Source organism: Oncorhynchus tshawytscha, unplaced genomic scaffold, assembly GCF_018296145.1.
Source record: "Oncorhynchus tshawytscha isolate Ot180627B unplaced genomic scaffold, Otsh_v2.0 Un_contig_8519_pilon_pilon, whole genome shotgun sequence".
NCBI lineage: Eukaryota > Metazoa > Chordata > Actinopteri > Salmoniformes > Salmonidae > Oncorhynchus > Oncorhynchus tshawytscha.
In genome coordinates this window covers 1-14523 of record NW_024607835.1, presented here as the reverse complement: position 1 = coordinate 14523, position 14523 = coordinate 1, and the positions used below count along the sequence as shown (strand labels likewise).

Sequence of the window (14523 nt, the reverse complement as noted above, 5' to 3'; positions counted from 1 at the left end):
AAGAGAGACTTAATTAATCGAACAAAACAAACATTTATTGATTAAATTAATGTCTTCTGAGTGCAACCATATGAAGATCATCAAAGGTAAGTGATTCATTTTATCTCTATTTCTGACTTGTGTAACTCTTCTACTTGGCTGGTTACTGTTTGTAATGATTTGTCTGCTGGGCGCAGTTCTCAGATAATTGCATGGTATGCTTTCGCCGTAAAGCCTTTTGAAATCTGACACCGTGGTTGGATTAACAAGAAGTTGATCTTTAAACCAATGTATAACACGTGTATGCTTCATTAATTTTTATAATGAGTATTTCTGTTTTTTTAATTTGGCACTCTGCAATTTCACTGGATGTTGGCTACCGTATCATACTACTATGACTGACCCTGTAAAACAACACATTTCACTGCACCTATCATACTTCTATGACTGACCCGGTAAAACAACACATTACACTGCACCTATCATACTACTATGGCTGACCCTGTAAAACAACACCTATCATATTATTATGGCTGACCCTGTAAAACAACACCAATCATATTATTATGGCTGACCCTGTAAAACAACACATTTCACTGCACCTATCATACTACTATGACTGACCCTGTACTACAACACCTATCATACTACTATGACTGACCCTGTACTACAACACCTATCATACTACTATGGCTGACCCTGTAAAACAACACATTTCACTGCACCTATCATACTACTATGACTGACCCTGTAAAACAACACATTTCACTGCACCTATCATACTACTATGACTGATCCTGTAGAACAACACCTATCATACTACTATGACTGACCCTGTAAAACAACACCTATCATACTACTATGACTGACCCTGTAAAACAACACCTATCATACTACTACGACAGACCCTGTAAAATTGCACCTATCATACTACTCTGACTGACCCTGTAAAACAACACCTATCATACTACTATGGCTGACCCTGTAAAACAACACAATACACTGCACCTATCATACTACTATGGCTGACCCTGTTAAACAACACCTATCATACTACTATGACTGACCCTGTAAAACAACACCTATCATACTACTATGACTGACCCTGTAAACCAACACCTATCATACTACTATGACTGACCCTGTACAACAACACATTTCACTGCACCTATCATACTTCTATGACTGACCCTGTAAAACAACACATTACACTGCACCTATCATACTACTATGGCTGAGCCTGTAAAACAACACCTATCATACTACTATGACTGACCCTGTAAAACAACACATTACACTGCACCTATCATACTACTATGGCTGACCCTGTAAAACAGCACCTATCATACTACTATGACTGACCCTGTACAACAACACCTATCATACTACTATGACTGACCCTGTACAACAACACCTATCATACTACTATGGCTGACCCTGTACAACAACACCTATCATACTACTATGGCTGACCCTGTACAACAACACCTATCATACTACTATGACTGACCCTGTAAAACAACACATATCATACTACTATGACTGACCTTGTACAACAACACCTATCATACTACTATGGCTGACCCTGTAAAACAACACCTATCATACTACTATGGCTGACCCTGTACAACAACACCTATCATACTACTATGGCTGACCCTGTACAACAACACCTATCATACTACTATGGCTGACCCTGTACAACAACACCTATCATACTACTATGGCTGACCCTGTACAACAACACATATCATACTACTATGACTGACCTTGTAAAACAACACCTATCATACTACTGTGACTGACCCTGTAAAACAACACATTTCACTGCACCTATCATACTACTATGACTGACCCTGTAAAACAACACCTATCATACTACTATGACTGACCCTGTAAAACAACACCTATCATACTACTATGGCTGACCCTGTACTACAACACCTATCATACTACTATGGCTGACCCTGTACTACAACACCTATCATACTACTATGACTGACCCTGTACTACGACACATTACACTGCACCTATCATACTACTATGGCTGACCCTGTACTACAACACCTATCATACTACTATGACTGACCCTGTACTACGACACATTACACTGCAGCTATCATACTACTATGGCTGACCCTGTAAAACAACACCTATCATACTACTATGACTGACCCTGTAAAACAACACATTACACTGCACCTATCATACTACTATGACTGACCCTGTAAAACAACACCTATCATACTACTGTGACTGACCCTGTAAACAACACCTATCATACTACTATGACTGACCCTGTAAAACAACACATTACACTGCACCTATCATACTACTATGGCTGACCCTGTAAAACAACACATTTCACTGCACCTATCATACTACTATGGCTGACCCTGTAAAACAACACATTTCACTGCACCTATCATACTACTATGGCTGACCCTGTAAAACAACACATTTCACTGCACCTATCATACTACTATGGCTGACCCTGTAAAACAACACATTACACTGCACCTATCATACTATTATGGCTGACCCTGTAAAACAACACATTACACTGCACCCATCATACTACTATGACTGACCCTGTACTACAACACATTACACTGCACACATTACCTTTCCAGTGAATGTGACAATAAAAACATCTTAATATGGCCGACTGGTGGCTTTTTTGCCTCTCATTGGCCAATACATAGCATCAGCAATCCATGGTACAGTGCCTTGCGAAAGTATTCGGCCCTCTTGAACTTTGCGACCTTTTGCCACATTTCAGGCTTCAAACATAAAGATATAAAACTGTATTTTTTGTGAAGAATCAACAACAAGTGGGACACAATCATGAAGTGGAACGACAGTTATTGGATATTTCAAACTTATTTAACAAATCAAAAACTGAAAAATTCAGCCCCTTTACTTTCAGTGCAGCAAACTCTCTCCAGAAGTTCACTGAGGATCTCTGAATGATCCAATGTTGACCTAAATAACTAATGATGATAAATACAGTCCACCTGTGTGTAATCAAGTCTCTGTATAAATGCACCTGCACTGTGATAGTCTCAGAGGTCCGTTAAAAGCACAGAGAGCATCATGAAGAACAAGGAACACACCAGGCAGGTCCGAGATACTGTTGTGAAGAAGTTTAAAGCCAGATTTGGATACAAAAAGATTTTCCAAGCTTTAAACATCCCAAGGAGCACTGTGCAAGCGATAATATTGAAATGGAAGGAGTATCAGACCACTGCAAATCTACCAAGACCTGGCCGCCCCTCTAAACTTTCAGCTCATACAAGGAGAAGACTGATCAGAGATGCAGCCAAGAGGCCCATGATCACTCTGGATGAACTGCAGAGATCTACAGCTGAGGTGGGAGACTCTGTCCATAGGACAACAATCAGTCGTATATTGCACAAATCTGGCCTTTATGGAAGAGTGGCAAGAAGAAAGCCATTTCTTAAAGATATCCATAAAAAGTGTTGTTTAAAGTTTGCCACAAGCCACCTGGGAGACACACCAAACATGTGGAAGAAGGTGCTCTGGTCAGATGAAACCAAAATTGAACTTTTTGGCAACAATGCAAAACGTTATGTTTGGCGTAAAAGCAACACAGCTCATCACCCTGAACACACCATCCCCACTGTCAAACATGGTGGTGGCAGCATCATGGTTTGGGCCTGCTTTTCTTCAGCAGGGACAGGGAAGATGGTTAAAATTGATGGGAAGATGGATGGAGCCAAATACAGGACCATTCTGGAAGAAAACCTGATGGAGTCTGCAAAAGACCTGAGACTGGGAAGGAGATTTGTCTTCCAACAAGACAATGATCCAAAACATAAAGCAAAATCTACAATGGAATGGTTCAAAAATAAACATATCCAGGTGTTAGAATGGCCAAGTCAAAGTCCAGACCTGAATCCAATCGAATCTGTGGAAAGAACTGAAAACTGCTGTTCACAAATGCTCTCCATCCAACCTCCCTGAGCTCGAGCTGTTTTGCAAGGAGGAATGGGAAAAATGTCCGTCTCTCGATGTGCAAAACTGATAGAGACATACCCCAAGCGACTTACAGCTGTAATCGCAGCAAAATGTGGCGCTACAAAGTATTAACTTAAGGGGGCTGAATAATTTTGCATGCCCAATTTTTCCGTTTTTGATATGTTAAAAATGTTTGAAATATCCAATAAATGTCGTTCCACTTCATGATTGTGTCCCACTTGTTGTTGATTCTTCACAAAAATACAGTTTTATATCTTTATGTTTGAAGCCTGAAATGTGGCAAAAGGTCGCAAAGTTCAAGGGGGCCGAATACTTTCGCAAGGCACTGTGTATATATACATCATCATTGTCAATGTCCTGTTTACTATCCCCCAGGAAAGAAGAAGTATCTGATCATAATAGTCTGCCTGACCCCAATGTCAATGTCCTGTTTACTATCCCCCCCCCAGGAAAGAAGAAGTATCTGATCACTAATAGTCTGCCTGACCCCAATGTCAATGTCCTGTTTACTATCCCCCCCAGGAGGAAAGAAGAAGTATCTGATCATAATAGTCTGCCTGACCCCAATGTCAATGTCCTGTTTACTATCCCCCAGGAAAGAAGAAGTATCTGATCATAATAGTCTGCCTGACCCCAATGTCAATGTCTGTTTACTATCCCCCAGGAAAGAAGAAGCGAGGGAGGGAGTTTGGTTCCTACTCTGGGGAGGTGAAGACAAATGAAGGAGGAGTGGAGGACAAAGCCCCCCAGCCACCGGACATGAACCCTGTGATCAATGCTACAACTGTCAGCACTGACATGTCCCTTATCAGTAGCTCACTGGCAGCCTTCAACTATATAGCAGGTACAGCAAAGTTCACAATTTTACGGCAACATCGCAAGCACAGCGTTCACGCATCTTATACCTTCATAGCAGGTTCAACCTTCAAACAACTTTACAGCAACATAGCTTAGTACAATGCTCACACAACCTACAACAAAGCAGGTACAAAAACATTCACACAACATTACACCAACTTAGCAAGTGCAGCAACGTTCACACAACGTTACACCAACAAAGCAAGATCAACGTTCACACAACGTACACCTTTATAGTAGGTTAAACATTCACGCATCCTATAGCGTCAGAGCAGGTGCAGGTTCGCATAACATTACAGCAACTTTGCATGTAAAACTAAGTTTACATTACAGCAACTTTGCATGTCAAGCTAAGGTTACACAACATTACAGCAACTTTGCATGTAAAACTAAGTTTACACTACAGCAACTTTGCATGTCAAGCTAAGTTTACATTACAGCAACTTTGCATGTCAAGCTAAGTTTACATTACAGCAACTTTGCATGTCAAGCAAGTTTACATTACAGCAACTTTGCATGTCAAGTTTACACTACATTACAGCAACTTTGCATGTCAAGCTAAGTTTACACTACATTACAGCAACTTTGCATGTCAAGCAACTTTGCAAGTTTACACTACATTACAGCAACTTTGCATGTAAAACTAAGTTTACACTACATTACAGCATGTAAAACTTTGCATTACAGCAACTTTGCATGTAAAACTAAGTTTACACTACATTACAGCAACTTTGCATGTCAAACACTACATTACAGCAACTTTGCATGTCAAGCTAAGTTTACACTACATTACAGCAACTTTGCATGTAAAAAGTTTACACTACATTACAGCAACTTTGCATTTAAGTTTACACTACATTACAGCAACTTTGCATGTAAAACATTAAGTTTACAACTACATTACAGCAACTTTGCATGTCAAGCTAAGTTTACACTACATTACAGCAACTTTGCATGTAAAACTAAGTTTACACTACATTACAGCAACTTTGCATGTCAAGCTAAGTTTACACTACATTACAGCAACTTTGCATGTAAAACTAAGTTTACACTACATTACAGCAACTTTGCATGTAAACTAAGTTTACACTACATTACAGCAACTTTGCATGTAAAACTAAGTTTACATTTACAGCAACTTTGCATGTCAAGCTAAGTTTACACTACATACAGCAACTTTGCATGTCACTACATTACAGCAACTTTGCATGTAAACCTAAGTTTACACATTACAGCAACTTTGCATGTAAAACTAAGTTTACATTACAGCAACTTTGCATGTCAAAACATTAAGCAACTTTGCATGTCAAGCTAAGTTTACACTTTACAGCAACTTTGCATGTAAAACTAAGTTTACACTACATTACAGCAACTTTGCATGTCAAGCTAAGTTTACACTACATTACAGCAACTTTGCATGTAAAACTAAGTTTACACTACATTACAGCAACTTTGCATGTAAAACTAAGTTTACACTACATTACAGCAACTTTGCATGTAAAACTAAGTTTACTAAGCAACTTTGCATGTCACTAAGTTTACACTACATTACAGCAACTTTGCATGTAAAACTAAGTTTACACTACATTACAGCAACTTTGCATGTCAAGCTAAGTTTACACTACATTACAGCAACTTTGCATGTAAAACTAAGTTTACACTACATTACAGCAACTTTGCATGTAAACCTAAGTTTACACTACATTACAGCAACTTTGCATGTAAAACTAAGTTTACATTACAGCAACTTTGCAAAGCTAAGTTTACATTAAGTTTATGTCAAGCTAAGTTTACATTTACAGCAACTTTGCATGTAAAACTAAGTTTACACTACATTACAGTTTATGTCACTAAGTTTACACTACATTACAGCAACTTTGCATGTAAAACTAAGTTTACACTACATTACAGCAACTTTGCACATTACAGCAAGGTAAAACTAAGACATTACAGCAAGGGAGTTAAGGTTGGGCTCTGGGGAACCTTTTACTGCAGTGGGCTAAATCAGGTCACACAAAGTGGTTCTTGGTAGTCTTAAGCAAATTGACTTTGAAACCAAAGTATACACCTCACACACATGGTTATTCAAAGAAGACACCGGTAGCAGGTCAGATATAGAGTTGAAATGTATTCCATTTTGAGTTTGCATTCCAATGTTACACTTTATATACACATCACAGAGGACTGAAACGTATCAAAACTGTTTGACATAGAAATACCAGATTTTCAGCATGTATTTTGAAATGTTTATTAATTATGAAAAGTATGAATAACATTCTACCCATGAGGGCACTAGTCATTTGACTACAGGAAAGAGCTACAATCAACAATTGTTGATGCTAGGGCCCTGTAGTGGGTTTACATTGACATTTCAGTGTATCGTTTCTGTTAGGTTGTATGTGGGTGGTACAGACACTAATCTCCATTGAGGTTCCCTCTCCACTGTGACTGAGAGGAGCTACTAAATATGGACTGGAGGAATGCAGATGTAGAGATAGCTTCCCCTGTAAAATCCCCCTCATACTCACTCACACACACACATGAACACTGTCACACACATACGGTATATGCACGCAGGCACACACACATTCTCGCTCTCACACACTCACGCACGTGCCCACACACACACACACACACACACACACACACATATTACGCCTGTTCCCCGTAAGTCACCTGCTCCAGCCAGCTGCTAAAACAGAGAGAACACAGTATTTCCTGTTCCTTTACCTCCCACTCGTATGGACAAAGATTTAATCGCTATTTTTTGTCCCAATCTCTGTGGTCATGGGAGCAGAAGTACAGATTCTTTCATTTCAAACTGTGCCTCTCTGTGTTCAAAATGATTTACTGAGCAGTTGTGTAAGGCCAGAATGAGTAAATCCAGCAGAGCAAGTCGGAGTTAAATTAGTTTTTGCTTTCAAAGGCAAGATGTTGAAATGTATAAACTACATTTGGTTCTACATATGACAGTATTTGACTCTCTCTCTCTCTCTCTCTCCCCCTACAGACCACCCAGAGCGCGCGGCGCTCTACTTTGTGTGCGGTGTGTGCCTGGGCCTTCTCCTCACCCTGTTTGCTCTGGTGGTCCAGATCTCGTGCCGCACCGACTGCCAGCCTCGCCGCCGCTGCCCCGGCACCACCACCAAGAACCGCCTGCGGCCCACCGACTCCTCATCGGACTCCAGCGACTCAGACTCGGACTGGGAAACCACGTCGGATCTATCCGCGCGCCGCCACCGCCGCTTCGAGCGCACGCTCAACATGAACGTGTTCACGTCTGCGGAAGAGCTGGAACGGGCACAGCGGCTGGAGGAGAGGGAGAGGATCATACGAGAGATCTGGATGAACGGTCAACCCGACATACCCGGGACGCGTAGCCTCAACCGCTATTATTGAGGCAAGAACGTAAATTAACCACTACTAGATCTAGATGAACCCGGGACGGGGAGCCTCAACTGCTTTTATTGAGGACCGTAAATGAACCGCTACTAGATCTAGAAAGGGTGGAGTGCAGTACTTGAGATGGGATGTGTAGGACCACAAAAACACACTAGGGTTTGGGGATGGGGGGAAGGGACCCCCCCACCGGACCTGGTTTTCGGAGGTGTGCATGATAACAGGACCACTTTGGACTGCGGGGGTTTGGAACCGCACGATGGAACACAGTGACGCTTGCAGACCAGGAAGGATAAATATCCCCCTCTGTCTGTCAGTCAGTCTGTGTCCGTGTAGGCACTGTAAAGCAAAAAAAAAACTGTTAATGCAGTGAGAATAAGCTCCTACTTCTCAGCATGGTAAGCTTGACCCGGAGCCTGCCTCTCATTGGTGGAGGATGAAGGTGAAAGGTCAGCTAACTGCACTGCCTCACATTTTACCTCATCGCACCCTCCTGAAGTGGAGGATCTTGAGATACTGAGACTGTGAAGCCTGAAAGGTCAAAGGTGACTTAAGGACAGTTGCCAATGTTACTCCAGTGTTGCCTAGTGGATATTGAGAATTGGGCAAATATGAAAGCGTGCAGCTTGCTTTATGCTCACTCACACTCCAGTATTCAAACGGTCGGCTTTAGGAGAGGCGTAACACTTACAGTTAAAAGGACATCGTGACACTCAAGTCAAACTTACAGTGTAACACTTACAGTAAAATGGGACAGTGGACCAACAACGTCACAATCTTTAAGAGGAAAATGACCATGGTCAACCAACGCCGTCTTTTGAATTTTGAACCCAAAATGTGTTTTTTTAAATTCTTCTCAAACATTTTATGAAATCTATTTTATATAATATTTAATAGTTGTATTGTTGTGTATTTTTGTCTTTACGGTTATTATTATGAGATATTTTTATACTGCGGTTATCAAAACTTTTCTGGCACCTCAGGGATGCAATCCTAGGGGAGTCCAAAATGGCACCCTATTTCCTTTATAGTGCTCTACTTTTGGCTAGAATCTTATAAGGGTCTGGCAAATCTCTGGCTAAAAATTAGTGCACAACATAGGGAATAGGATGCAGTTTTGGGTGTAGCCCCTAGCGTTTCTGTGTATGGTAGTTTCTATTTGCTTCTTAAGAAGAGGATTGGGGCCCGAATTCATTAAGCTTCTCATTGTAGGAGTGCTGATCTAGGATCAGGTCCCCCATGTCCATGTAATCTGATTCATTATGATATAAAGGCTAAACTGATCCTAGATCAGCACTCTTACTCTTGAGTCACTTCATAAATACTATACAATACTCCAGATGTGTCAGCATATGAGCATTGGGCCAGTAACCGAAAGGTTGCTGTATAGGATCCCCGAGCTGACAAGGTAAAAATCTGTCGTTCTGCCCCTGAGCAAGGAAGTTAACCCACTGTTCCCGGGCGCCGAAGACGTGGATGTTGATTATGGCAGCCCCCCACCTCTCTGATTCAGAAGGGTTGGGTTAAATGCGGAAGACATTTCAGTTGAATGCATTCAGTTGTACAACTGACTAGGTATCCCCCTTTCCCATTTATAAAATAAAAAACACCATGTAAAACACCTCGAAGAGGTCAAGTGATTTAATAAGCTTATTTTTTATATGTTTTAATATGCACAGTGCAGTGGCCTACCTGGCAACAAGGATGTCTATTGGTGGAGAAGGTAACCCAGTCAAGCTGTTATATTAGAATCCATCAATCAATTGCAATAATCTTTTTCTCACTTTGTCAAACAGGCTTGTGTGTGTTGTCCACATGAAAATGGCGAGGCTGGCCCTAGATCAGTTTTGTCATGCCAGTGGCCATAGGACTTGTCAAGACAGCACAAAAGATCTAGGACCACAGGCAAGGAAATGGCTACAGAACAAAATCCTGTTAATTTGCCTACCAGTGAAAGAGCTTCCTAAATATTACTGTGGTCATCACTACTAGGGTTAACCCTCACGTGACACTGTTGGGCTATCTGTCAGGTATTATTGTAATGATCATGTTGTTAATAATATAAGCTATTATCAATACAGTTCAGTTGCACTGGGTGAACCGTAGGAATCATGGTTCATCAGAAGAAGTTTGGGATTTTCTTGCATGAGAGGTGAAATGAGAAGGCAGTGAAGAATCTTCACTCCAACTGCAATCCATTGTTTTTTTTTATTGAAAAAGCTTGTTTCAGTTTGAATGGGACAGAAAATATGCCAATACAATAGCTGGTAAGTGAGACCAAAATGTGACTCCTTTGCTTGGAATAAACTGTGTTGAAAATAAGGTCTTGACTCATCTTGTTTTATTTTTACCTAGTTATGTGAATTCACACAAATATTTAATCCACATCACCACTGTTCAGTGTATCATGAAGATTGTGCGCCATCTGGTGGCGAAACATGCGACTTCCGCACATTTTATTTTGGTGACGTTAGTTTTGTTTATATTTCCCATAGCAACTGAAACTATTCCTGTTTCCTTAGTCACATCACCATATTTAAACCAGATTTCCATGGGAGTTTGATTAAATAAAAGGTGAATATCCTGCTGGCCAATGCTTATACTTTCTGTTCAGTAACTGTCCATTATTTCCAATGGACAATAAACACTATTACAATATTACAAGCAATGTCGGTAAACACTGGACATTGCCACTGGTGGCTTGCCATTTTTGCCAGGAAACACCTTTCGGGTTGTTACGGGCCAAGTAGTTGAGCCGATCATGGAAAATAAACCTGCAATATAAATGTAACGTGTGGATATCTATCACGCTGTGGCCTTGTTTGATTGCAACAAAGAGACTACATCGAGCTCTGATGCCCTTGGAATGTGGATTGTGCAGTGGCATTCTTTGTATTGCAAATTAAACCCAGTGTGAAATGACAAATAGATAGATAGCATAATAAGCTATTTTCTCATCTTGTTACATATGATTGAAGTTTTGTAGGATCCTGTTTGAATGATTAACATGACTTACTGCAACTTGATACACTAGAAAATGTCTACAAATGACAGTGTAAAACCATTCAGCTGTATACCGCTGCTAAGGTCAACATGCCAAGTTGACTCCTCCAAGTCACCTCATAAACTAGCCATTCCATTGAGGTCAAAGTCAAAAACATTCACTTTAAACTACCACAGGGATTTGATTTTCCTGTGAATTCCTGCTTCTCCTCAATTCATAGAAACCAACTAGCTCTGGTCCAGGGCATGTGGTGCATTCCTCCACTATATTCCTCCACTATTAGAGGAAAAATGCGCACTATTCCTTGGACCAGAGCTAAGAAATGGAACCTTTCAAGTGCAAGTGCTGGTTCATTTTTATTTGATATATTTTTGGGGTGGGGTGGGGTATTTAAGAGACTGTTTGAAGAGGTAGGGTTTCAGATATTTTTGGAAGATGGGCAGGAATTTAGCTTCAGGAAGAAGCTGTTTGAAGAGCCGCCGTTCCATAGGGGGAGGGCCAGGAGACCTGAGGTTTGCAGATGAAGGTTTTTTTGCTGTTCCGAAGATGGGTAGTGAATACAGGGCCACTCATCAGAGAACCTGGAAAGGTTTGCAGCTAGCTTCAGGGGGAGCCCAGCCAACAGCTGCAGTTCCAACCAGGATGTTGTATAGCATGAACCTGCAGGCGTGAGTCACTGCTTTGGTTTGCAGAGAACGACAGGGGTGTCCAGGGTCACATCAAGGTTCTTTGTACTCTGCACGCGACCGTAATGGAGAGGTCCAGGCCTTCAGGGAAGAGCAGCTGGGAGGGCCAGGAGACCTGAGGTGACAGAAGGGGGGAAGGAAAAAAAGTAACGGCATGCTGATAGGGTTGAGGCTATGGTGGAGCCGAGTAGGGTTTGAGCCTGAACCGAGCCCTAGGGAGGGGCAGTTCCACGTTTTGCTGTTCCAAGAGAGTGCAGAGTAGACGCCCAGCCATGGAAAGCAGGATCTTGTAGTGAATGGATAAATCGGACGCTTCAGTGCGGAGAGCCTGTGAAGCCAGTGGCCAGCGCTGTCGTGGTGAGCATCAGAGAACCTGGAAGGCAGGTTGAAAAAGTGTGTGCCACCCCAAAAGAACGTCCAAAACTAATGACACAGAACCCGAGTCTGTAATACCTACGTTTCAAGCACCCCACATAGTCCCTCTACAGAAAGCGAATGTAACCTTCCTAAATGGCTGCGCAGGAAAAGTGCAAACTTGTCATGGCTCCTCAACACTCTATGTGACCCATTGACATTTCCAACCCGCAAGACAAATAGGAACACCACCCCAAAAGATCCACTAATGATGCGGTGGGAAAACAAACTCTTCCTCAATGTGAGCAAGACAAAGAAAAAAGGAAAAAAGGGCTGAACAGGCCCCCATTAACATCGACGGGGATGTCGTGGAGCGGGTCAAGAGTTTCAAGTTCCTTGGTGTCCACATCACCAACTAACTATCATGGTCCAAACACACCAAGACAGTTGTGAAGAGGGCACAAGAACACCTTTTCCCCTTCCAGGAGAGTGAAAAGATTTGGCATGGGTCCCCAGATCCTCAAAAAGTTATACAGCTGCACCATCGAGAGAATCCTGACCGGTTGCACTGCCTGGTATAACAACTGCTCGGCATCCGACCATAAGGTGTACGGTCCAGTACATCACTGGGGCTAAGCTTCTTGCCTATATGCTTGGCGGTGTCAGAGGAAGGCCCAAAAAATCGCCAAAGACTCCAGTCACCCAAGTCATAGACTGTTCTCTCTACTACCACACTGCAAGCGGTAACGGAGAGCCAAGTCTAGGTCCAAAAGGCTCCTTAACAGCTTCTACCCGCAAGTCAAATGGCCACCCGGACTATTTACATTAACACCCCCCCCCCCCTTGTATATATCCTCGTTATTGTTATTTTATTGTGTTACTTTTTTATAAAAAATTACTTTAGTTTATTTAGTCAATATTTTCTTAACTATTTCTTGAACTGGGTTGTCGGTTAAGGGCTTGTAAGTAAGGACTTCACGGTAAGGTCTAGCTAGACCTGTTGTATTCAGCGCATGTGACGAATAAAATTTGATTTGATGTCATATCCTTAACCTAGGCCAGCCGATTGCAGGTGGACTCTCCCGCCAACATGAGCTTCCTGCTGCTCTCACCCCAAATACACACACACACACACACACTATTATGAGTGTTCCCCTATTTACATGTTGTTATGTGTGTTGTGTGTCAGAGGTGAGGGATGATAAGCGAGTGTTTGAGAACAGGCCTCTGGTGTGAGTGGATGACATGTAGATGACCTCCCAAGTTCTTGGACAGAAAGATCACGTGTTAGTGGTTTAAGCTTTCCTCTTAAACCACAAGCCCTGAGTTTCCAACATGACCTGACGTGTGTGTGTGTTACAGGCAGAGTTGAAGGCAGAACTTGTAACAGCGGCAACATCTGGAGCTCCACGGCGTAATGGGTGACTTCTTGCAGTTCCTGTTACTACGAGGAACGAGAAACGTCTTCATGTTCGCCAGCAAGTACTTCTCCCCATTTGCCTCCCACCGACCCCTGGGGGCATCTTCAACCCTCGTCACCTTGAGGACACACACTGGGGCTGCATCTCAATAGTCTAGAAGCGTCCTCTCATAGGCACTTTAGTGAGGACAATACTCTTCTGGTAAGCACTTGTCACTAATATGTAGAGAGGCCCTTGAATGTGTTCATCAAATATGAATGCTTTTATGGAAGTTATATTTATTTTACGATATTATTTTTACTGTCTAATGTTTTTCTTTGTATTAGCTTCCAATCAACTTTGTTGAAATGGTAATCGCAAGAATTACAGTTATGTGAGCTGGTGTGAATTAAAGAAGATTTATTATTTAATGTCTTGTATATTTTCCATGTTTTATTTATGTTAAGAGCTTTATCCTCAAGAGTAATAATTCCAGTAACTGCTATTTTGCTTTGACTCTGATGTGCCCACCCCATCATTTCTAAGACTGAAGTTATTCATTATATTGGGCTCGTGGTTCTCTGACTCAACAAGTAATGCTATTGTTTGGATAACTTTGCCTTCCTGACTTCCTACAGCTTGAATGATTTTCTCCACAATTGAACAGCATTATGTACGTGTTCCTGTGGTTTGCATACATCTGTAATGCCTCCCTTGAACTACTGTCAGTCACAGTGACATCTCAGTAACTCAATGAACAGGTCTGTGAAGGTGTTGTTTTTTTATTTATTATTCATCTTCATTGTTCTTGGACTCTCTGGATCTATGCACACTCACTAGA

At 41.7% G+C, this 14523-nt stretch overlaps 1 protein-coding gene across 1 annotated transcript in view; it reads left to right on the top strand.

Annotated features, from left to right (window-relative positions):
* LOC112236088 (protein eva-1 homolog A) overlaps window positions 1-9521 on the top strand; it is a gene marked incomplete at its 5' end in the record, with an annotated part of 32478 nt that extends 22957 nt beyond the window's left edge. The window contains 2 exon segments of the mRNA XM_042312671.1: window positions 4646-4825; window positions 7850-9521. Coding sequence (XP_042168605.1) covers window positions 4741-4825; window positions 7850-8238 — 474 coding nt within the window. The 3' untranslated portion in view covers window positions 8239-9521.
* Between the last annotated feature and the right edge of the window lie 5002 nt (window positions 9522-14523).